The sequence below is a fragment of the Dermacentor albipictus genome, chromosome 9, assembly GCF_038994185.2.
Source record: "Dermacentor albipictus isolate Rhodes 1998 colony chromosome 9, USDA_Dalb.pri_finalv2, whole genome shotgun sequence".
In the NCBI taxonomy this organism is placed as follows: Eukaryota; Metazoa; Arthropoda; class Arachnida; order Ixodida; family Ixodidae; genus Dermacentor; species Dermacentor albipictus.
In genome coordinates, this window is record NC_091829.1 from 2,694,598 (window position 1) to 2,719,217 (window position 24,620).

At 48.8% G+C, this 24,620-nt stretch overlaps 2 protein-coding genes and 1 long non-coding RNA gene across 5 annotated transcripts in view; 1 reads left to right on the top strand and 2 right to left on the bottom strand.

The window, feature by feature from the left end:
- LOC135909198 (ovochymase-2-like) overlaps positions 1 to 24,620 on the bottom strand; it is a 337,884-nt gene that overhangs the window by 177,942 nt on the left and 135,322 nt on the right. The gene's annotated exons all lie outside the window — the stretch shown is intronic.
- The window catches only part of LOC135909220 (uncharacterized), a 40,768-nt gene that overhangs the window by 13,644 nt on the left and 2,504 nt on the right, over positions 1 to 24,620 (bottom strand). The window lies entirely within an intron of this gene.
- On the top strand, positions 275 to 23,602 carry LOC135909219 (tetraspanin-33-like). Its single transcript, XM_065441089.2, has 4 exons — positions 275 to 496; positions 10,684 to 10,919; positions 20,725 to 20,936; positions 23,064 to 23,602. The coding sequence occupies exons 1-4, from the start codon at positions 290 to 292 to the stop codon at positions 23,417 to 23,419; spliced, it is 1,011 nt and encodes a 336-aa protein (XP_065297161.1). The 5' UTR covers positions 275 to 289; the 3' UTR covers positions 23,420 to 23,602.

The window sequence follows — 24,620 nt, forward strand, 5'->3', positions numbered from 1 at the left end:
TGTCCGGCAGCAATGGGCGTCTGCTAGCTAACCCATTATAAGAGAAACACCTTTGGTTGCACAGTACTGAAGCCAACAAGCGAGAACACGTCGTACATAGCAAAATAAAGTTTCATTCGTCCGTACATTCTAAACAGTGTTAGGATGGCTAGCACTGTGGTCGATCTTCGAACGATGTGCTTTGACGCCACAGCGAATGCAACTAAACATCGTATAGGAATCGACGTAACACGACAAATTTCCAGATTTGCTATCAAGCGAAGACGGAGCGAGCCATCAAGGTGACTCGATGGAAATCGGGGAGCAGACGACGACGACGAGGTCTCCTGGCAGCTGGGGCTCCACATCTACGCTGAGAACAACCATGGCCCTGCGGGGGCAGCCGCACAGGCTGTACCGCGCCTTCCTGCTCGCCTTCAACGTGCTGCTCATGGTCATCGCGGGCTCGGTCGCCTCGGTGGGCCTCTTCGCCTTCTCAGAACGCAGGCGCCCAGGGGTGAGCACCACTCGTGCAATGACAGATTGCGTCCTTTGGAACCTCTCACAAATGCGTCTGGCTCTTCAACTCCGCACGTTGTATGTAGGGGCGCGAAATATCATTATGGCCGTTCCCGTCCTAAGACCGCGCGGATTTAACGCTAAATGTGTACTCGAAAAAGCCGTATTTTGTTGAGAGCGCTGTAAACATAAATATCGATTCACCCCTTGCTGTTAAACATCTCGTCACACCGCAGACGGATCTAGAAAGGAGAACAGGCAACAAAGCTTTGCCTCAGGAAAATACGAAATAAAGCATAAAGCACACGCAGGCAAAATCAGATGACTCTACCGTGTAGTAAGGTTTATGTATAAATGCTGCTGCAGACCGACGTGCGTCACAAAATGCCACAGCAGCGGTGCCGGAAATGGGAGACGCATCGCAGATTGTGCCATTCTTCTTGTCTCCATTCCGAGAAGACCTTGAGAGCGTCGTCGTGTTTTGCTGTAAAAAGTAACGAGCGGCTTCTAAAATACTAAAATAAATTATTTGAGATGTTTTCAAGTGGTTTACATGAGAAACTTGTCAGCTTCGTAAGGACCCGTTCGCGCCAAAATGAGTGCAAGCATGGAAAAAGTTGAAGACGGGAGGTGACTGTATACGAACCGTCTAATAAACGAGTTAGTTGTGGTGAAGTAATTACCCCTGTCCGGCACCAACCGATTCCAACTAGCGCTCGCAAATTTCCTCATTTCATCGCTCCACCTTGTCTTCTGTCATCCCCGACTGCGCTTCCCTTTTCTTGGTACCCATTCCGTAACCCTAATGGTCCAACATATATCTAACCGGCGCATTACATGACCTGCCCAGCTCCATTTTTTTTTCTTAATGTCAGTTAGAATATTGCTATACCCGTTTGCTCTCTGATCCAGACCACTCTTTCTGTCTCTTAACGTTATGCGTAGCAATCTTCGTTACGTCGCTCTTTGCGCGGTCCTTAACTTGTTGTCAAGCTTCTTTGTCAGTCTCCAAGTCTCTGCCCCATATGTCAGCAGTGGTAAAATGCACTGATTGTACACCTTCCTTTTCAATGATAATGGTAAGCTTCCAGTCAAGAGCTGACAATGTGTGCCTTATACGATCCAACCCATATTTATTCTTCTATGAATTTCCTTCTCATGATGAGGGTCTCCTGTGAGTAATTAACCTAAGTAAAGGTGCTCCTTTACACACTCTAGAGGCTGACTGGCGATCCGGAACTCATGTTCCCTTGCCGGCTATTCATCATTATCTTTATCTTCTGCATATTAATCTTCAACCCCACTCTTACACTCTTTCTGTTAAAGTCCTCAATCATTTGCTGCAGTTCGTCTGCAGCGTTGCTGAATAGAACAATGTCATCGGCAAACCGTAGGCTGCCGAGTTTTCGCCGTCGATCCTTACTCCTAAGCCTTCCCAGTTTAATAGCTTGAATACTTCTTCCAAGCACGCAGTGAATAGCATTGGAGAGATTGTGTCTCCTTGTTTGACCCCTTTCTTTATAGGTATCTTCCTACTTTTCTTGTGTAGAATTAAGGTGGCTGTGGAAACTTTGTAGGTATTTTCCAAGATATTTACCTAAGCGGTCTGTACTCCTTGATTACGTAATGCCTCTATGACTGCTGGTATCTCTTCCGAATCAAATGCCTTTTCCTAATCCATGAAAGCCATATAGAGAGGCTCATAGTAATCCGCGGATTTCTCGATCACCTCATTGATGACATGGATGTGATCAAATGTAAAGTATCCCTTCCTGAAACCTGCCTGTTCCCTTGGTTGACTAAAGTCCAGTGTTGCCATTATTCTACTGGAGATTATCTTGGCGAATATTTTATATAATACCGGGAGTAAGCTAATGGGCATAGAATTGTTCAATTCTCTAGCGACTACCTTTCTGTAGATTATTATAATGTTTGCATTCTTCCAGTTCTCTGGTACGCCACGAGACATTGCGTGTAAAGGGCCGCAAGTTTTTTAAGCATGTCTCCTCCATCTTTGATTAATACGACTGTTATTCCATCTTCTCCTGCCACTTTTATACTGGTCATGTCTTGTAAGGCCCTTCTAACTTTATCGTTGGTTATAGAATGAGCCTCTGTCCCCTGTGCACTACTACTTTGAATGAAGGTAGCGTGGCTGCTCTGGGTACCCTATAGGTCAGCATAGAACTCTATGCTGATCTATAGCTGCTGCTTTTACTCTATGTTCTAAAATGCTGATGGTATTGTTACAGCATGGTATGTGCCGGCAGCGCGAGAACGGAAGATGAGGTCGACTGTTTTCCGATACTGTGGTTCGGAACATACGGTATTGCGTTTAATTAAACACCGGTGTCGGTATGCTACACCATCACATTTGGTGGAGGGATCGGGGTACGCTCGCTACGACGCTTGGCTGGATCTCGGTAGAGGACGCTACATCGGTTCCGTCATGATGTCTTCAAACGACGATGCCCCATCCACCCAGGCTTCATCACATCCAGCGATAACGCACCCTCGTGACTACGTGGTTTTTACCGGCACAAATGGCACGGACGTGGAAGGCTGGCTCGCCTAGTATGAACGCGTCAGCGACCATAACAGACGAGACGCGACACTGGTGCTTGCCGGCGCAATCTTGTACTTCCAAGGCACGGCTCGCGTGTGGAACGACACACGCGACCTGACTAGCTGTCTGCAAACAAAAGGTGCGTGACGTATTTGGAAAACCTGCCGGACGTCAGCTATCAGCCAGACAAGAGCCTGAGACACGGGCTCAGTCGACAACAGAGTCATTTATTTCCTTCATACAGGACGTGCTGGCTATTCGCAAAAAAGCAAACAAAGACATGTCGGAATCGGATAAAGTTGGCCATGTGCTAAAGAGAATTGCAGGCGACGCAATCAATTTAATTTTAACGCGAGAGCTTTAAGAGCAAGCTCTAGCTCGGGTGCTCCTATCTAAATACATGTAAAAGGAGAATTCTTTTTCTCGGCAACCACTGCACCTAATTTGACGAGGTTCTTTGCATTTAAAAGAAGAACTTAAAATCTAGTGACACTTGGTTTCAAATTTACGATTTATGCGGTCAATCTCTTATAAAAACTGGCGAAAATTGAAATTTTCAGAAAACGAAACTATCCAGTTTACAACTTTCTAACTGTGCAAGAAAAAATGATATCACAATTATGTGGCATGTCACAGTACATCTAAAGCGGACAAAATTGATATGTTACACATGAATCTAAAAAAATGTGTAAATACTGCTTTTGCAGAAGCCTTGTACACAACGCAACAAATTCTCGTAAGATATAAATTGACATACTGACTTTGTCCGCTTTGAATAATCTAATGGATCCCATTTACTGAACCGCGATATCAGATATTGCTGCAGAACTATTAATTAACGCTCGTCCTGTCGCTTCCTCCGTCCGTGTCCCTGTTATTTGCGCTAGTCTTTTGATTAATGATGTCCCACCAACTAGCCCAGCTTTGGGCCTTGATTGCTTTAATAATTTATAAACTTCGTGCGCCTTTTTTTTTCCAGCTTTCAAAAATTCTTTTCACTGAATTCCGGCCCTCAATAGCAATTCCGCTTCAGCGGTCACTGGAATTTAACTTTCTCTCTCAAATGCTACAAATTTCATTAAAATCTGTCCAGGGGTTATCTCAGAAAAGCGTGTTCGCGTTTTACATGTATCTGCATTGGCCGCGTCGGGCCGTTGTCAGGTGGCAAGGGGACTTGGCACCCGAAAGTGCCGCGTCCATGAGCTTACATGCACTCGTCAACCCAACATCATCCCATACATTGACTCCGGCTCTCCCCCTCTACCCGGGCTGACTGGGCGGGGGGCTTTGGTTCGGGCCAACGGTCCTTGCCGGACAAGGGGCTGTTGTGGTGCAGCGCCACTGAGTTATGGTACGCCCACACTAGCGACAAAAACGCGCGCGACACGCCGCACGCGGCAAGCGACCGCGCGGCAGACGCGTGCGGGCAAGTCCACAGTCGCGTTTTGCGGCACGCGGCAGCGGCCCGTGGAGTCCCGCGTTGTCTCGTTCCATTCGATACTTCTCGCGACAACGCGCTCTCCGTTCTGCCCATTTCGTCTTCCATCGGAAGTGTCTGTGTTTTTTTGCGCCACTGCCGGCCACGCTCAGGCATGTCGGATACGGACGAGGAGCTACTGGTGACTGTGAACACTATAATACTTGTTTGTTCTTTACTTGTGCGACGCCGACGTGCCAGACAGCGGACGAGAAAGTTTTGAGTGCGGTACAGGGACACTGAGGGCCAGGCGCGCACTCTGCTTCCCCACCTTCACCAATTACTTACCTGTCATGCCAAACTGCTGTCCATAATGTGCCAGCGGTTGGCGCGCAGCTCCTTGTCCGACGCTCGATTTATCATAGAGGTACGCATATCCGCGAACGGTTTCACAAAACGCCTCCATTGCGAGGCGAATTCTTCGACGACGCCTCAGTGGCGGTGTGGTAAGGCTTAACAAAAACAGCCCCCTTGACTGGAAATGGCCTCTGAGATTTTACGGCGCGCGTGTCACTGTTCAGTCTCAGAGCCCATATATTATGATTCTTTGCTTATGCGACAGGTGGCGCCACAACAGCGCGGCTCGTAAAGCGGCTCGCTTCTGATTGGTGGACGTTTCGCGTCTGCCGCGAAAAATGGGTCTCGCACCCATTCGCGCGTTTGCCGCGCGTTGCTGCCGCTTTTCGTGAATCTTGCCGCGCGCGACAGCACCGCTCGCCGCGCGCGTTGTGTCGCGCGCGTTTTTGTCGCTAGTGTGGACGTACCATTACTGCACTCAACACACAAACAGCCATGTCAGTCTTACAGGACACAAGCCTGACTGACCCTCGGACTGCCTTGACGTAAAAGAGGCCAAGGCACATAACCACGGAGAGCCCCAAAGCCATCCGCGGGGCAGCGCGACCACACGAGGGTGCGCCACCACCGGTTCCGGCTCTGGGTTCCACTGAGCCAAACAACCCCCCCCCCCCCCCCCCATAGATCGACTGGCATACGCGGACGAGTCGAGCGAACTTAGGAGCATGCATCCTAACTTAATGGATAGCTTTCCACCAGACTCATCAAAAATCAGGGCAGAGCGAGCCCACACTTCGAGAAACTTCTCGTCCAAGTGGTGCCGCTCCAGGGTGAGATTGAACCAGACCTTCTTCCATGCTTTCGCGAGCACTTCGTGAAGGCCCGGCGCCAAATCCCCGAAAACTGCATCACAGCGTGCCAATCAAACTTGATATGAGCACTCGGCTAGAAGAATCACGAACTGGTTGATCGCCTGATTGGGCAAAGGGTAAAGAAAATCCAACTCTCTGTCAAGGAACGCCTGAGAGCTTAAAGAGAGTAGCTTGGAGAAGAGCTGCAGGAAGCAAACACTGCGTAAAGATATGAACCGAGTCCTCACGAGCGCCACAGAAGGGGCACACTCCACGAGTCGGGACGGCTGTGAAGGGACTGTGGCTCAACGGCAGGCACCCTCGCGCCAGGCGGTACATGAACGTAGCTCGCCTAGCGTCGAGGAAACTGGCCGTGATCAGTTTCCAGTTTGGCCTGTGAATGGACAGATCGTACCTTTGGCAATGCAGGGGGAGACCTGGGGTGAGGATATCGACTAATTCTGGGAGTGGAGTTGAAACTACGTCGATGCCGGGGTGAACCTTGCGGAGGCTTACCAGAGAATTGGCAGTCGCCGCATAAATGGAGGACGGGGAACCTGAGCGAGGCACACAGTGGGAAAATGTGCTCTGTGAAAACAAGCGGAGTCGGGTGCTGACAAAAAGGAAGTTAAGCTTCGAGTTAGGAGCATGTCCGAGTTAAGAGCGACCTGGGTCCACCTGACGTGTAGTGCAGTAGCCACGATGCCCAAGTCGGGAATTCCGAGTCCTCCCTTATCCCTGGGCAACTTGAGCACCCGCCTAGCTACACAAACAGTTGTCCCCTTCCAGAGGAAGCGAAAGAGGACCCTCTCCAAGATAAGCTTGGTTCGGCTTGGAACAGGAGACACACACGCCACATACGTCAGGAAGGAAAACAGAAGTGAGCGAAGAATTGTCGCTCGAGCAGTTAGTGGGCATGACAACGCGCTGAATTCCTGAATTCTGGTTTCAAACTTCTCCTTAGCCTGTTGCCAGTTTACAGGAGAGACACCGTGTGGTTCGAATAGGAAACGTAGAATGCGCAGCCGCGTTTTCACGGGGAGACCATGAACGGGCTGCGGACTGGAAGGAGTTCAAATACATGGCTGGAATTTTCCACCTATTCAACCTTGCATCGCTCGCCTCGCAGTAACTGTCACTGACCTCCAAGACGCTGCAAGCTGATGCCTCATCCGGAACGACAACGGACAAGTCATTCGCACAGGCAAAGAGTGCAACCGGATGGGAACCTGGTGGGAGGAGGAACCTGCCAATTCTGCTGTCACAGGACAACCTCTGCAGAAGCGGTTCAAAAGCGAGTACGTAGAAGGCAGGTGATAGAGAGTCCCCCTGCCGTACACCATGTCCCATAATGAACGGCTCCGAGACGCGCTCCCGTTTGAGAACAGCAGAAGTCGGTCGAGAATACAAAGCTTGGACCATCTGCCGAAAACCCGCACTAAAGCCGGACTCTTCCAGAACAGGGAAAAGGTACCTGTGGCTGAAAGCCTTTTCCTGAACGAAGGAGCAAAGAATACCTGGAAGTTTCATGGTGTTTGCCCACAGGACAAGGTCCCTCACTGCTAAACCGTAAAGCTGAGTAGAGCGCCCCTGGACACTACATGCCTGGTATGGACCCAAAACAGTGCTGAGCGCTGGAGTGAGTAGCGTACACAGGCACTCTGCTATGAGCTTTTAATCGCAGTTCAGAAGCGTGATTGGAGACCATGCTCTCAGATCGGTGCTCCTCGACTCGTCCTTACAAAGGAGAGTGATTAGCCCCTCTCGTTCAGACGCTGACAAAGTCCCTTCACTGAATAACCAGTTCACCAGTGATGTTAAAGGCTTCCCTACAGTGTCCTAAAATAAAATTCCACTGTCAGACCATCGGATCCTGGACTGCGATTATGCTTCATAGACTTCAAAGCTGAAAATAGCTCGTCCTCATTTATGGCTGAGTCACATACTTGCGGCGGCTCAGCTGCAGTGGTGAAGCAAAAGGAAAGACAGCTGGAGAGGTAACTGGTTCGGCATACAAGGTCATGTAAAACTGCCTCACCAGTGCAAGAACCCCATCTGGTGAATCGACTATGCTACCATCACTTGCATCTACTAGGGAAAAGAGAGTTGTGCTTCTCCTTGAAAAATGCCTACGTTGGACGTTCCTGCTGCACTACACTCCCATTTCCCACAGCTCTGCTCGGGTTGTGGCCCCCCAGCCATCCCAGCGTCACTGCAGGAGAATCCGAAGTTTCTTTCGGAGTGAGGCCAGCGCCGGAGCAGCACCAGGCCCGTCGGACAGCGGCCTCGAGAGCAGGAGGATCGCGTCGGAGACGATTTTAATCTCCTCACGCTCCTCGCGCACTCGACGCTCGCCCCAAGACCTGAAGCACTCACGCACTCTGACCTTCACGTCATCCCATTCTGTGCCACCTAGATTCTCTTTGCTGCGCAGCGATCGAAACAGAATGGATGATACATCTGCGGTTGCCTGCCTGTCTTTTAGGAGACGTGGATTGAGGTGCCACGGTCTCTTCCTTTGCGAGACTATGCTAGAATCGGCCAACCGCAAAATTAGGAAGCTGTGGTCGCTATGAGCAGAAAGAATCAACCAAGAATGCATACTGGAAACCTCAGCTTAACACAGGAAAAGAAAAAAAACCACAAGGGCACCTCACCAAACGTGCGGACAGCAGGTTGGAGTCCTCAAGGCCCCGCGCCGTATCTAGATTCTCGAACCAGGTATACCCAGGCCTTCCATATGATGCAAGGAATTGCCTGAACTAATTGTATTTCTCAAGCTAAAATACGTAGAAAAATTGCAAACTACGACTTGCACAAAACCTACAGGCATAATAGTTCTCGGGTTGTAATTTGACTATACGAGAAAACAATTCTGTTACGTGAAAACCCAAAAGGAACTCCTTCACACACATACAATCCGGCGCGGCGTCCGCCATTTTTCGCGCGCCGGAGCCATGGCTGCAGAGATGAGTGTCTTGGGGGCCACGGAGCGGCGCGACCGCCTCCACCGCATCGTGGCCCACGCAAGAGGGCGTGGTTCTACCACAAAGCTCGCATAGCGTTCGCGGCAAGCGTTTCCAAGCGAACAGTACGCTTACATGCGCTCCAGTTGCCGGGAAGCGTGAGAAGCAGTCAGGGATATGTGAATGTTATTGCGTTCCACTCGCACGAAGCGTTAGCTCGGGTGCTCCTATTTAAATACATATAAAAGGAGAATTTGTTTTATTTATTTATTTATTTGTTTATACACATACCTCACAGGCTCGGCAACCACTGCACCAACTAGCTTTTGTACATTTAAAAGAAAAACTTAAAATGTAGTGACGGTTGGTTTCGAATTTTTGATTTATGACGTCAATTTTTAATAAGAATTGGCAAAAATTTTCAGAAAACGAAACTATCAAGTTTACAACTCTCAAACTGAGCAAGAAAAAATGATATTACAATTTTGTGAATTGCATGTCATATTACATCTAAAGCGGACAAAATTGATATGTTGCACATGATTCTAAAAAAATTTAGTAATGTGTAAATGCAGCTTTTGCAGTATTCTTGCACACAAGGCAACAAATTCTCGTAAGATATACATTGACATATTGAATTTGTGCGCTTTCAATGATATAATGGATGCCGTTCTTGATGCAGAGCTATTAATTTATAAACTTCGTGCGTCCATCTTTTTTCAACTTTCGAATATTCTTTTTACGGAATTCCGGCCCTAAATCGAAATTTCGCTTCTAACAGTCACTAGAATTTAACTTTCTCTCTCAAATGCAACAGATTTCATTAATATCGGTCCAGGGGTTATCTCAGAAAAGCATTTTTTTTTTGCGTTTTACATGTGTTTGAATGATGATGATGGTGATGATGATTATGTGTTGATATGTTTGAATAGGCCGCGTTGGAGTTGGGCCCGAGCTAAAGCTTAAGCGTCCTGCAAATTTTGTGCAAGTTTCTAATGGCGTTTTTCACTGGTCGATCTGGCGCGGGTTCGCGCGTTCCACTGGTCGTTTCGGATCAACTCGCTACGCGCCGGATCGCTCTCACTTGCTCCGCCACCGAGGCGCGGATTCGGGCGGAAATAGCTCGCGGCACGTCCGTCTGCAAGCGAAATCGGTCGGTACGCACAACATTGTGTTGCTTCGCAAAATGGCTGCATTCGGTGGTGCTGCTGCTGAGCTCGCGTTCAGCTATGATAGCTCGGTAGGCAGCGATTACGAGGTGACGCAGATGCTGTACGAAGCCTTCTATGCACGTTATCCATGCACAATCCTTGCGGGCGCGACACGAAAATGACGGACTCTGCGCCTGCCGTGGTCAAATTACGCACGGGATACGGCGAGTTTGGTTGCCGTGGAAACGCACAGAGCGGAAGTCGCGCATGGTTTCCGAAACCGGTTTGTGCGACGGGTACGCAGAATTCCTGTGTGATCCCCCACGGAGCGTTCTTGCACTCCGCTGGCCGATTCGGATTTGTGAAACCCGAGCGCTCGCTCGAGGATTTCGGCGGCCGCTCCAGATCGACCAGTGAAAAACGCCATAAACGTACATTATTAAACGCTTTTTTTCTTACTGGAACATTGCTTGACTTCAATTCATTAGGCACAAATTTTACCTGGTATCATTAACTGTTTAGTGGCTTTCCTGGCGTATTTTGAGTTTCTCGTGCTTGCTCCACGTTACGCGTTGTCAGCAGATGTTTTGGCTAATACAATTCCTGCACATTGGGTGGGAACACATGTATGACACGTGTTGGTTCCAGTATGCGGGTCGACAAAAAGGCGGCCGCGCCGAAATTGTCCTCGGTGGCTTGCGCCATAAACATCCCAACTGAACGCTACTTGAGGTTTCTTACACTATGAAAATTGGCAGTGAACCCTCAATAAAGAAAACAAGTCGCCGCTTGTCTCAACCATGGTGCCTGATATAAGAAGAGTGCCTGTTTTGGGGCTCCTAATAAAGCTTGCAATGCACTGCCCGTCCCCGCGCAGGCCACGTACTTCAGCACGCTGGTGATGCGCCTCAGCGTGAACCTGGAGCTGGCGGCGGTGGTGGGCGGCGGCGCGGTCTTCTCGGCCGCCGTGCTGGGCTTCCTGGGCGCCCTGCGCGAGAACCTGGCCGCGCTGCGGCTGTACGCGCTCGCCATGACCGGCGTCGCATTCGTCGCGTTCGTCGGCACGGCCGCCGTCACGCTCACGCCCTTCCTCGCGAACAACGTCTTCCACAGGTCGGTCTCCTTTGCGTGTTGGCCGCCGCCGCGGAACTTGCGGTGCGTTTCTACTCGAAGCGGTGGTCACGAGTTTGACGAAAGCTCGTCTGGTCGGGAAGTAATGGCATAGTAGGAGCGCCGACCAAGATGGGACATCTATTAAACGTTTCGGCTTTCACACGGAAGCCTCGTTCAATGAGCTGAGAGGCATAAAACCTTCAGCTTAAATCCGCGTCAAAAATCGCTTCAGGCATCTTGCGCATGTTGGCGGCAGATTGCCATCGTTTCGATTAAGCATGAGTGCGGTTGTTTGGATACTGAGGGATTCCAGACGCTGTAGCTTCGGCCAGTTCTTGGGCGATGACTGACTCCAGTTGAAATTCTGCTGCTTGGATCCTGCGTGTTCAGCGAGTGCACTGGAAGTGACTTTCTTTTTTTATGCGAAGCATATTACTAAAGCTCAACCCAGCTCCTCAGGCGCGGCGGTGTCGCCTTCAATACCACGTGACACCGTGACGTCACGACAGAGGAGAAACGGGGCTCCAACTCGCGCCGTCGCTCGCGGCGTCGCGGCGGTATATAAGCAGCTGCGCTTGCCTCTGCTAGACACTCACGAGGTGAGATGCCTCCTGGAGACAGAGCTGCTCGTTGGAATGAGAAGCGAAGGTTGCGGCGTGCTACAGAGACTGTTTCTAGGTGGCTTTGCTACGGCGCAGCGACTACGCGCCCCGCATCGGACGCGGTGAGCGCGAGCAACGCAGCGTTCGGCGCGACAACGAAATGTGCGCCTGAGCAAGCGCCGCACGCCTGAGCCGACGCCGACGACACCGGCTTTTCTGCGACACGAGCTTCTTAACGCTGTCGCGTTAAAATAAAGGCTAGTATGCTTCGCATCCTGGGCTTAACCTTAGCTAAGCCACAGCCAGTTTTTTCTCACATCGTTCCTGTTCTCCTTTAGGCGCCGCTCGAAATTTCCACTTTCACCAATGCAGACATAATTGCAGTCCACACACGGTATCTCATATACAATGCCAGGGAACCTGTCTTTGCCCACGACGTTGACAACACGTCAACCGCGGCGTCTGCTACGGCGCTGGCCACGCGGACGCCGAAGTAGACGCCCTCGGCGGACGCCGTATACGGACGCGTCGCCGGCGCTCGTGTGTCCGGAAAGCGACCTGCGGCGTGGCTAAAGTGCGTGAACGCGCGGGCCTCAAAGCAATCTGCAATGTTTGCGGAGTGCGCGTAGTGCCGGTCTTCGTATGCGCTTGCTTTCAACGTTTCGTACGCGTTGAAGCGACGGATGCACGGAGGTCAATTGGCTCGCGGCCGCTGCCGCGATTCCTAGCATTTTCACAGACAGTTTCCGCTGTCATTGAGCGATGTGTGTTCATGTTTACCTGTGCGCGCGTGACACCGTGCTGGTTAATTTATTTAAACACGTTCACAGGCTAGTTGGTTTGAATTCATAATAGAATGTGTAACAGAATCCATAATACAAAAGCAGGAAAAACACAGGACAGCGCTGTCCTGAGTCTTTCCTGCTTTTTGTGTTAGACGTTTTGCGCAAGCCCTTCAAGATTACAAATTAGATTATGGGGTTTTACGTGCCAAAACCACTTTCTGATTATGAGGCACGCCGTAGTGGAGGACTCCGGAAATTTCGACCACCTGGGGTTCTTTAACGTGCACCTAAATCTAAGTACACGGGTGTTTTCGCATTTCGCCCCCATCGAAATGAGGCCGCCGTGGCCGGGATTCGATCCCGCGACCTCGTGCTCAGCAGCCTAACACCATAGCCACTGACGCGGCGGGTAGATTACAAATTCTAGCCGAAGAGTTCGCACGGCGGATTCACTTGGAACGAATTAAGGATGACACCAGGTTGGAGAGTAATATCAGAGAGCTTTAGAATAGTATTGGGGCCCCTGTTGCGACTGGGGTTTCGTGGCCGATGTGTTGTCGAGGTGTCGTGCCGCGGTAGTCATCAGGACAAGTTCAGGGACGAAGAAAACTTTATACACGTATTTAGATGTTTTGAGGAAATCAGTGAACAGACTCTAGCGTACAAGTAGCGGCGCCGATGAGCGCACCAGACCGGCGAGGCGGCTGGTGGCGTCTCTCTCTCCCTAACAATGAGCCGGCTCTGCCTTAAATCCCTTTGGGCATCGTCGGCAGGAACCAGGAAAGACCGGTGCTGACGACAACCGCGACGCTTTCCTCTTTCGTCGAAGCAGTCCAAGCTGCGTAAAACCAGTCTCCACGGCAAGGGCCAGCAGTTCTGTGGAATTCTGAAGGCTGCCAGTGGTGGTCAGGATCGCATCCATCCGGGAACCTTGGTAGGGTCATTGTAAGTCACGAACACGCACTTGAACTGAGAGGGTACCTTTTTCCCTCTCAAGGTCAAGGTCCAGTTGACAGTGCAGAAATGTCAAGGTTGAGTGCTGAAAACCAGCGACATCTCTGGCAACACTTCTGGGAAGCTGGCAGTTCGATGAACTCCTCCGAACCTGATCGGGATCGAAGCGTGGAGACGGCCGGTGCCCCGTGTCGTTTTCGGTTGCTGATGCAGATACTTTGTAGTGGCAACACAAGAAAATATAAGGTTGACAAATTCCTAACATCTGCACATGCCGCGATTCTCTCTTTGTGAGCCTACATACATAGAAGCCAGCTCATACAGATCTTGTAAACGTTTTCGGGGAAACTAATGCGTGAATAGATGTTAGCACTGCACACTCCATACCACTACAATGTTCAAGAATTTATCCGCAGGAACTTACGAGGCGCGCTGCCATAACGGGCTTTCTTTGATGATGCTAAATTTCCGCACAAAAGGAACACAGAAAAGTGACGAGAAGGTTTTACAGTATTCACGCAAAGAATAAAGAAAAAGCAACTAGCGACGCCACCACTATTAACGTAAACATACAGATCTTCATCACGTCAGAACGATCGTACTTGCGTCCATTCTTTTCGTCCACATTTGCAGTTATTCCTTCTAGCGTATTTTTGATTGTACCAACGTTGAATCAACGGATCTCTTAGGCATGTAGGGCGCTCTTGGCTGTACTTTTCGGCGATAAGGTAGCCTCGCCGCCTGCGGGATTATCTGACTGAGCTATGTCGAATGCTCGGTTGCGGTAGTCAGAAGTTCGAAGCCCTCTGTGATTTTTTTAAAGTCTAGCGGTGGTGTGCCTGAAACCTCCTCTAGTGCACTACATCTGCAGGCTTGGAGTGACGCCTGACACCGGCTAATAATGCCTAGAGCGAGTGGGGCTATACTAATCCAGGTACAACCAAATTAGGAAGGCCCACTAAGCCTGAACAGACACTCCCTCATCAAAACAGGAATTGCCCTCCCTGGTGCAGTATTCGGCCACAACCTCCCTGATGATATCTACAATTAACCAATGGCCCTCAGTCCCCAGCAGCTGGGGAGAAACTGACCAAGGCAGCGGTCAGACCTGTAACGCAGCAGAGTGTGCTAAGAATCTCTGGGTCCGGACAGGCCGCCAATGGAAACTGACCCTTGCAACGTTTAAGACCTGAACCCTCTCGAGTGAGGCTAGCTTAGCAAGACTCTTTGAGGAACTATCAGACAATGTTTGAAATATTATCGGCCTCAGTGAGATTAGAACTGGTGAGGCTTCATCATCACCATCATCAGCTTGGCTACGACCGCTGCAGGGCAAATGCCTCTCCCGTACTTCTCCAACTACCCCAGTCATGTGCTAATTGTGGCCATGTTGTCCCTGCAAACTTCTTAATCTCATCCGTCCACCTAACTTTCTGCCGCCCCCTGCAACGCTTCCTTTCTCTTGGAATCCAGTCCGTAACCTTTCATGAACACCCGTTATCTTCCCTCCTCATTACATGCCCTGCCCACGCCCATTTCTTGATTTCAACAAAGGTGTCATTACCTCGCGTTTGTTCCCTCACCCAATCTGCCCTCTTCTCTCCCCCCCCCCTTCCCTAACGTTACATCCATCATTCTTCTTTCCATATCTCGTTGCGTCTTCCTTAATTTAAGTAGAACCCTTTTCGTAAGCATCTAGGTTTCTGCCTACGTGAGTACTGGTAAGACACAGCTGTTATACACTTTTCTCTTGAGGGATAATGACAACCTGCTGTTCATGATCTGAGATTGCCTGCCAAACGCACCCCAATCCATTTTTTTTCTTCTGATTATTTCAGTCTCATGAACCGGATCCACGGTCACTACCTGCCCTAAGTAGATGTATTCCCTCACCACTTCTAGTGCCTCACTACCTATCGTAAACTGCTGTTCTCTTCCAAAAGTTAAACATTAGATTTCTGCAGATTAATTTTTAGACCCACCCTTCTGCTTTGCCTCTCCAGGTCAGTGAGCATACATTGCAATTGGTCCCCTAAGTTACTAAGCAAGGCAATATCATCAGCGAATCGTAATAACCCCAATTCTTCCCAATCCAGGTCTGTGAATACCTCATGTAAACACGCTGTGAATAGCATTGGAGAGATGATATCTCGCTGCCTGACGCCCTTCTTTATTGGGATATTGTTTTCTTTCTTTATGGAGGACTAGTGTGGCTGTGGAGCCGCTATATATGTATTTCAGTATTTTTACATACGGCTCATCTACATCCTGATTCCGTAATGCCTGCATGCATGCTGAGGTTTCGACTGAATCAAACGCTTTCTTGTAATCAATGAAAGCTATGTATAAGAGTTGGTTATATTCCGCACATTTCTCTATCCCCTGATTGATAGTGTGAATATGGTCTATTGTTGAGCAGCCTTTACGAAATCCTGCCTGGTGCTTTGGTTGACAGAAGTCTAAGGTGTTCCTGATTCAATTTGCGATTACCTTAGTAAATACTTTGTAGACAACGGACACTAAACTGATAGGTCTATAATTTTTCGTCTTTGGCGTGCTCTTTCTTATGGATTAATATAATGTCGGGGTTCTTCTAAGAATCCGGTACGTTCGAGGTCATGAGGCATTGCGTATACAGGGTGGCCAGTTCCTCTAGAACAATCTGCCCACCATTCTTCAACAAATCTGCTGTTATCTGATCAGCCCCAGCTGCCTTCCCCCTTTGCATAGCTCCCAAGGCTTTCTTCACTTCTTCCGGCGTTACTTGTGGGATTTCAAATTCCTCTAGCCCATTATATACTCCATTATCTTCGTGGGTGCCACTGGTACTGTATAAAGCGCTATAGTACTCGTCAGCCACTTGAACTATCTCATCCATATTGGTAATGATGTTGCCGGCTTTATCTCTTAACGCATACATCTGATTCTTGCCTATTCCTAGTTTTTTCACTGTTTTGGGGCTTTCTCCGTTCCTGCAAGCATGCTCAATTCTATCTATATTATACTTTCTTATGTCAGCTATCTTCCGCTTGTTGATTAACTTGGAACGTTGTGCAGTTCTGTTCTAGCTGTAGGGTTAGAGGCTTTCATACATTGGCGTTTCTTAATCAGATCTTCCGTCTCCTGCGATAGCTTGTCGGTATCCTGTCTAACGAAGTTACCACTGACTTCTATTGCACACTCCTTAATGACGCCCATAATATTGTCTTTAATTGCTTCAACACTAAGGTCCTCTTCCTGAGTTAAAGCCGAATACCTGTTCTGTAGCTTGATCCGCAATTCCTCTATTTTCCCTCTTACCGCTAACTCATTGATCGGCTTCTTAGTACCAGTTTCTTCCGTTCCCTGCTCAAGTCTAGGCTAATTCGAGTTCTTAACTTCCTATGGTCACTGCAGCGCACCTTGCCAAGCACGTCCACATCTTGTATGATGCCAGGGTTCCCGCAGAGTATGAAGTCTATTTCATTTGTAGTCACGTCATTCGGGCTCCTTCACGTCCACTTTCGGTTATCCCGCTTGCGGAAGAAGGTATTCATTATCCGCATATTATTCCGTTCTTCAAACTGTACTAACTCTCCGCTGCTATTCCTAGAACTTATGCCATATTCCCCCACTGACTGATCTCCAGCCTGCTTCTTGCCTACCCTAGCATTGAAGTTGCCCATCAGTATAGTGCATTTTGTTTTGACTTTACCCATCGCCGATTGCACGTCTTCATAGAAGCTTTCGACTTCCTGGTCATCATGACCGGATGTAGGGGGGTAGACCTGTACGACCTTCAATTTGTGCCTCTTATTAGGTTTCACAACAAGACCTGCCCCACTCTCGTTAATGCTATAGAATCCCTCTATGTTACCAGCTATATCCTTATTAATCAGAAATCCGACTCCTAGTTCTCGTCTCCCCGTTAAGCCCCGATAGCACAGGACGTGCCCACTTTTTAGCACTGTTTATGCTTCTTTTGTCCTTCTAACCTCACTAAGCCTTGGTTAAGCTTACACATTGCTAAATAACGGCCATGTCCTCTGCTATAGAGGTCTCCCTAATAAGAAGCAATACAAGGTAGGATTCCTAATCCATAAAGACATAGCGGGCAACATTGACGAATTCTACAGTATTAATGAGAGGGTAGCTGTAGTTGTAATCAAAGTTAATAACAGGTATAGATTAAAATTATTACAAGGCTACGCTTCAACATCCAGCGACCATGACGAGGAAGTAGATCAGTGTTATGAAGATGTTGAATTAGCGATGAGGAAAGTGCAACATCAGTATACTGTAGAAATGGGCGACTTCAATGCAAAAGTGGCGAAAAAGCAGACTGGTGAACAAGCAATTGGGAACTACACCGGCGATTCCAGGAACGCCAGAGGGGAGATGCTGGTAGAATTCACAGAAAGGAATAAGCTTCGAATAATGAACACTTTTTTTCAAGAAGCGTACCAACAGAAAGTGTACCTGGAAAAGCCCTAATAGTGAAACAAGAAATAAAATTGATTTCATACTTTCTGCTGATCCTAGCATAGTGCAGAATGTAGAAGTGATACGTTGGGTAATGTGCAGGGATCATAGGTTAGTGAGAGCTAGGTTTCACCACAACTTGAAGAAGGAAAGAGTAATATTGGCCAAGAAGAAACAGGTAAACCTAGAGGGAGTAAGGGTAAAAGAAGGTAAATTCTGGCTGGTGCTTGCAAACAAATATGCCGCATTAGAACAGAGATGAAGATGCCATAGACGTAATGAATGAAACCGTAACTAGGCTGGCTTCAGAGGCAGCAATAGAAGTGGGATGCAAGACACCAAGAAAACCAGTAGGCAAGCTATCCCAAGTAACAAAGGATCGAATAAAGAAACGACAAAGAATAGAAGTGTCCAACTCAAGAGATAGACAGAATTCGCGGAGCTGTCAAAACAGATTAACAAGGCGATAATAAATGATATTCGAAATTATAACGTGAGAAAGACTAAATAAGGAGTAAAAAATGGACGCAGCCTGAAATAAGTGAGAAGAAAACTTGGCATGGGACAAACCAAGATGTATGCACTGAACGGTAAGCAGGGTAATATCATCAGCATTCTCGAAGGTATAATAAAAGCAGTGGAAGAATTCTATACTGACCTGTACCCAGAGGACTCAGGTGTACTCTGTTCGAAACAATAATGAACAGTATACAGAAATTCCTCCTATAACTACAGATGAGGTCAGAAGGGCTTTGCAAGGCATGGAACAGGGGAAAGCGGCAGGAGAAGATGGAATAACAGTAGATTTAATTAAAGGTGGAGGAGACATAACGCTAAGAAAACTGGCCGCTCTGTATACGAAGTGTCTATCGAATGCAAGGATCCCAGAAAACTGGAAGAATGCAAACGTTATACTAATCCACAAAAAGGGAGACGTTAAAGAACTGAAGAATTATAGGTCCATTAGCTTACTCCCAGTATTATATATAATATTTACCAAAATAGTCTCCAATAGAATAAGGCCAACACTGTACTTTAGTCAACCAAGGGAACAGGCAGGTTTCAGGAAGGGATACTCTACAATGGATCACATTTGCTTTAACATTTTACAGAGAAAAAGGGCATTCAGCTTCGTCTTCTTTTTTATTTTGTGCTTAAGCCTTACTAATTTCCAGTGACCCGGCATATGATCCTGTTCACTCTAACTTTTGAATTCTTCATGTCACAATCGATAAACGTCTTTTCCTGCGTTAAGACTCTGCTACGGAGGCTATGACGTTACTTTTTTTTACAAGAAAAAAATCATCCAGTGTATGCATATTCGGTGACTTTGAGGCCATGGTTGCTTCGGCCTTTCGAAACTGGCTTATACACGTTTAAAGGGACACTAAAGTCAAATATTAAGTGAAGCTACAGTGATAGATTAGTGCTCGAGAATCTCTAAGATGTAATTATTATCACGAACAGAGCTTTAATAATCGAGAAATTGAGGTAAATACAGGATATGACTAGAGACTCCCCCGGGACATTCAAGTACTTGACCGATGACGAAAGCACTCCACGGTTAAATTCTGTCACCAGTATTCAATCACTCGTTGCAATAAACACGATTGTATTGTAATATCAGACAATATAAAATGCTACTTGTCCAGTTTATTTCATTTTTAGAAGAAAAAAAAAGAACCATTTGAAATTACCCTTAACAACGACGCGGGCGGTCGAAAAGTTTTCTTTTCGCTCGGCTCCGCACCGCCCACACTTTCGCATTTCAGTAGTTTCGGTATGGCGTAGTGCTGCGCTGGTTTTGCCGGCCCGTGAGACACGCACCAACTCAATTGGAAGAAGCAGAGAATTAAACTTCCACGTGATGTCAGGCGATGCCCGAACGGTCTACGCCACTTGACCAAGAAGCAGCTGCAGCGGCGAATCCACGGCTCTGTCTTCGCTCGGTACCGCCGTCTTGCTCACCGGCTGCAGCAAAGGGCGGAACTTCCCCGGTTCGGTGGCGAGATATTTGAATTCAGAAAAAGGTGCTCGGACACTTCAGATGCAATTTCCTCGTAAACTGAGTATTTTCCTCGCACGAAACAAGCATTGCGAGGTTTCTGGAATGGTATTCAATCAGTCAACGTTGACTTAGTATTTATTGTCTTAGACGTGCCTTTATTGTCCTTTTAATATCGCAGCATGTGCATAGACAACGAATCCCGCTTTTAAAAAAGCCGTGTACCACGAAGAGCTGCTTGCTCTTTGCCACTTAAGGCTAACTTATGTGACAATTCTTCGTTTTCCGTGTGTTCTCAGGAGACTGATGCTTGTGCACAGGCCTAGTCAGATGACTATATGTCACCTTCTTTCCCAACCATCGTGACAATCATTTATTGTTAACCAAATAAAATATAATAAAATAAATAAATTAATAAATAAATAAATAACAGATACGTGCGTACGTAATGCTCATTTAAAGGAGAGTTTAGTTAGAAAAGTCTATTTCAAACCTCAGCTACTTTGCCGAATGAAGCCATATTTGACACGCATCAAGATTAGGCCTTAGTGCATGGCTACCCCAAAATAGATATTAGTGGACGAAAGCGCATTCCTGCGATAAGAACTTTATAAATATTTCACTACATATTGTAACGGAGGCGAGATGTAGGCGAAAGATATATTTACGAAATACTTACAAAGAAAGCTCCGTAAAGAAAGGTAGGTTTAATGTGTATAAATAAAGGTGACCAAAGAATCGAACTATTCGGTGGTGATGAAATCACGCGAAGGCTGAGTCAAGACGCGTTGCTCAGCAGTCAATTTACACGTTCCCCACTGAATGACGCGACCGCTTAGCGTCTGCCGCCAGCATAGGGGTGACACGCACTTCGGCCTCAGCCACCGAAGTAAGGCATAGGCCAAAAGTAGCGCACGTGGCTACGCGACGCAGTGACAGACACCGAAGCGCACGGAGGCACGTCCACTCTCGGCGAAGTGTGCAGTGTGCGCGCGCAGGTACATGCAGCCGGACCTGGTGAGGTACTACAGGCACAGCGCCGACTGGGACGACCTGGTGGACCACATGCAGCACAGCTTCCAGTGCTGCGGCATCGGACCCCTCGCCTACCAGGACTGGGACCGAAACGGCCGCTACCGATGTGCACCCGGCAACCCCAGCCACGAGCGATGTTCCGTCCCCGAGTCCTGCTGCCGGGTCAGGAGCGCCGGTACGCTTTCCGAAAGTTTCTCACTACTGTGGGAAATGGGCTCACAGACAGCGGCCCTACTGGTGGCGGTCAATCAAATCTGTCAGCCTCACATGTGCACGGCGGCTGCGCTCTCCGTTCCTTGCTTTCATTTTGACATAGGCAACGAATGTATATGGTGACGCCCACTGCTACTTGAGGGGCAGCTGTTTGTCAGGCTCACATGTGCACGGCGGCTGCGCTCTCCGTTCCTTGCTTTCATTTTGACATAGGCAACGAATGTATATGGTGACGCCCACTGCTACTTGAGTGGCACCTGTTTGTCAGGCTCATATGTGCACGGCGGCTGCGCTCTCCGTTCCTTGCTTTCATTTTGACATAGGCAACGAATGTATATGGTGACGCCCACTGCTACTTGAGTGGCACCTGTTTGTCAGGCTCATATGTGCACGGCGGCTGCGCTCTCCGTTCCTTGCTTTCATTTTGACATAGGCAACGAATGTATATGGTGACGCCCACTGCTACTTGAGTGGCACCTGTTTGTCAGGCTCATATGTGCACGGCGGCTGCGCTCTCCGTTCCTTGCTTTCATTTTGACATAGGGAACGAATTTATATGGTGACGCCCACTGCTACTTGAGTGGCGAATGTCAGGCTCATATGTGCACGGCGCCTGCGCTCCCCGTCTTTTGGCTTCATTTGCACACACACAATGAATGTAGATGGCGACAGCCTCACCTGCTTGAGGGGCAGATGTGTTGTTCGACTATAAATGAAGGACCCACATATCTGGCAATATTCGCAGAAAAAAAGTGCCGACCTCTAGTGAAAAAGAGAGGCCATTTTAAGTTGCTTTGCTTATTTTTTTTTTGTGCCGTTCCCACGGTCGCCTTCGAAGCAACAAGCTTGGAACGAGCAGGCTTCGCTTCCTCTTAAGGATGTTTTTCTATGCGGAGAAATGCTTGTTATTAGGGCATTAAAATCTGGCACGTTGTACTTTGCGTACAGACTGTTTCTTTGCATTGTGTTGCGCAGGGTACTCAGAGTCTACGTACTTTCGTGCATATACAAAGACCCAGCGCTAGCAGCACGCAAGAAAAACGTAAAAGGCCGCTGACGTAAAGGCCTAATGAACGCAACCGTTTATGAGGCAGCTATCGGAGGCCGCGCCATATCGGTGTCTTGAAAACTTAAACGTTCTATGTGTTTGGGCAGCACTTTGTAGTACGTGTGCAAAAAACACATATAAAGGTCTTAGCTAAGTTATGCAGTATTTTCCGTTCCATTTTTGTGACAAACCCAATTCGCGAGTAGTAAAAGCTCGTTAATTCGAACCGCAAGGGGAAGCCGCTTCAGTTCCAATTAACGAAAGTTCGAACTAACGAAAGTGAAGGAGAGCAACAGTACACTGCGATTTGGAAGCAGTAGGGCATGTCAGAAATTTGGCGTGTCAGAAAGCGATGGCGTTTGCCGCGGGCACACGCCATCTTCAAGTCGAAGCTCTGGGTCCGACTGTGCCACACCACCGATGTCCATCGAAACGAACGTTAGCCGAGGCTTAACACCATCACAATGAATCGCGACGGCCGATACCTCCTAAGCTGAAAACAGAAGTGCACAACCGATGAAGACTGCCGAGACAAAGACGCTGAACATTTGAAGGTGGCGAAGGTCCTGATTCGTTGGTTCTTGATTGCAAGCGCAGCTGCGACGTACTTGATTCGCTGTGTTTTGGCGCTTGCCGTGCCATCTCCGCACAACATTGCAACTGTACAATATTTGCAAAGCCTCCGAGATTTGCAACGGGCAAGAAGTCTCGGAGGTTACGTAGAACAGAGATGCCTTCTGGCTGAACCATCGTCGCTTAGATTTTTTTCCGATTTTGCCTTCTCTCGCCGTTCTCTCCGTTTCGGAGGCAATACAGCCTTGTGTGTAGGCAGTAGGCGCGTTTCTCTGGCCGTGTGCCAGGCGAGCGTAGTTCGAATTATCCGTGAGGGAACCTTCTCGCGTTCGAATTAACGGACTTTTTTATGCATAGACTTCTGTGGAGCTTGGCCGGACCAAATCGTACAGTTCGAATTATCCATAAGTTCGAATTATTGAAGTTCGAATTAACGAGCTTTCACTGTATATCACATTTACAACCCAGGCTGCGGTAGGAACGTGCTATCAAAGAGCTGGGACGAGGCGAAAAAGCAGATCTACGGCGACAGCTGTCTGGACAGCGTGCTGAGCTCGGTGCGCCGCAATGTGGTGGTCATCGGCGGTGTGGCACTGCTCGCCTCCATCGGCCTGCTGCTTGTGGTGGCCACGACGCGAGACTTCATGAAAGGGATACGGGCCACCTCGCAACCACCGCCCTCGGACGAGCCCCGCAAGGTCTCCAGTTACGTGGACCCCACGGAGGCGTCGTCGTCGTCGTACGCACAGGCCAGCCAGCATCAGCCTTCGCTGGTGGCCCCGCCGCCCTACAGCTGCCCCGCTTACTACTACCAGCCGCAGTAAAGAGAGAGACGCCTCCTGCGTGTGCGTTTCGTCTGCGCAAGCGTAGAGCAGCCACACGAAGGCGGAGGAAGTTATGCGCGTATATTAAGCTACGGCTGTTCCTTCGTTTGTTTTCTTGGTGTCTGTATACACGGACGCGCATATTTCGCTTAAGGTGTTCGAAAAAAAAAATTTTGCACTTACCGCTGTACTGTTAATATTGCTCGAAGTTTTCCGAAAGATGGCATTTTGAATCTACTTCTCTCAGTGGAATACGCACGTGGCATGGCTAACCGCCAGGTGTCTGAGAAAAAAAAAAAAATTGACGGCCCTTCCGCTACTGTGAATAGGGTTGCAATCGAAGCTCGGGATCCGCGGCTCTTCGTTGTCGTAACGCGTCGGCTTCGCTCTCCGTCACGGCGAGAGAAAGAGAGAATAAACTTTATTCAAGAGTCCCGGACCGGGTTCGCCTGCTTCGTTCTAGTTGTCTCCCAAGCCGAGCGTCGTGATGAATTCGAACATGGCTTGTACGTAGTCGGAGTCCGCCAGCCACTCCTCAAGTGTCGCAGGTCTACGGGTGGGTGAGAATTTGGCAAGGCTAGCCTGAATAGCGGGATTGCTCCCCGGATAATCCTACAGAATGTGGGCATTATCCGGGAAGCCGCCACATGCTATGCAAGCAGGTTTACTAGGCAAACCTTGTATGTAGTGCTGCAAGTGTGGGGACGAGAGACAGTGCGTCTGCGCACGCCTCCGTAGTATCGCCTCTCTTCGATTCATGTATGTGTCTGCTTGTGGCTACTTCATCAAGTTTTTCGCGCCTTCACGCTCGCGCGAAGGCGTGTTGCTCATTCAGACTTAGCGGCTCCGGTCACCACAAAAGAGGGCCCGGGAGGTTTGCGCTGGATGTGACATGTGCTACTTTGTTACCTCTGATCCCTGTGTGACTCGGAATCCACTGAATCCGCACTCTAATGTTAGGGTGTGCGTTGTTAATGCTGAGTGTAGCCGGCACGCCAACGACGAGCCCTTTCTCGAGCGAGCTCGAGGCGTTCATGCAACCCCACCTGTTCTTCGGCCGAACGCACGACGCGCGGCCCGCTCCCACTGCCATTCCTTGAACGCAGCCTGCTCTGCGGCAAAACGAGCCAAACGCAGCCTTCCCACCTGACTGCGGGGCCTGAACTGTCGGGAAATGGCGGGCGCGAGGCGAGCGAACACG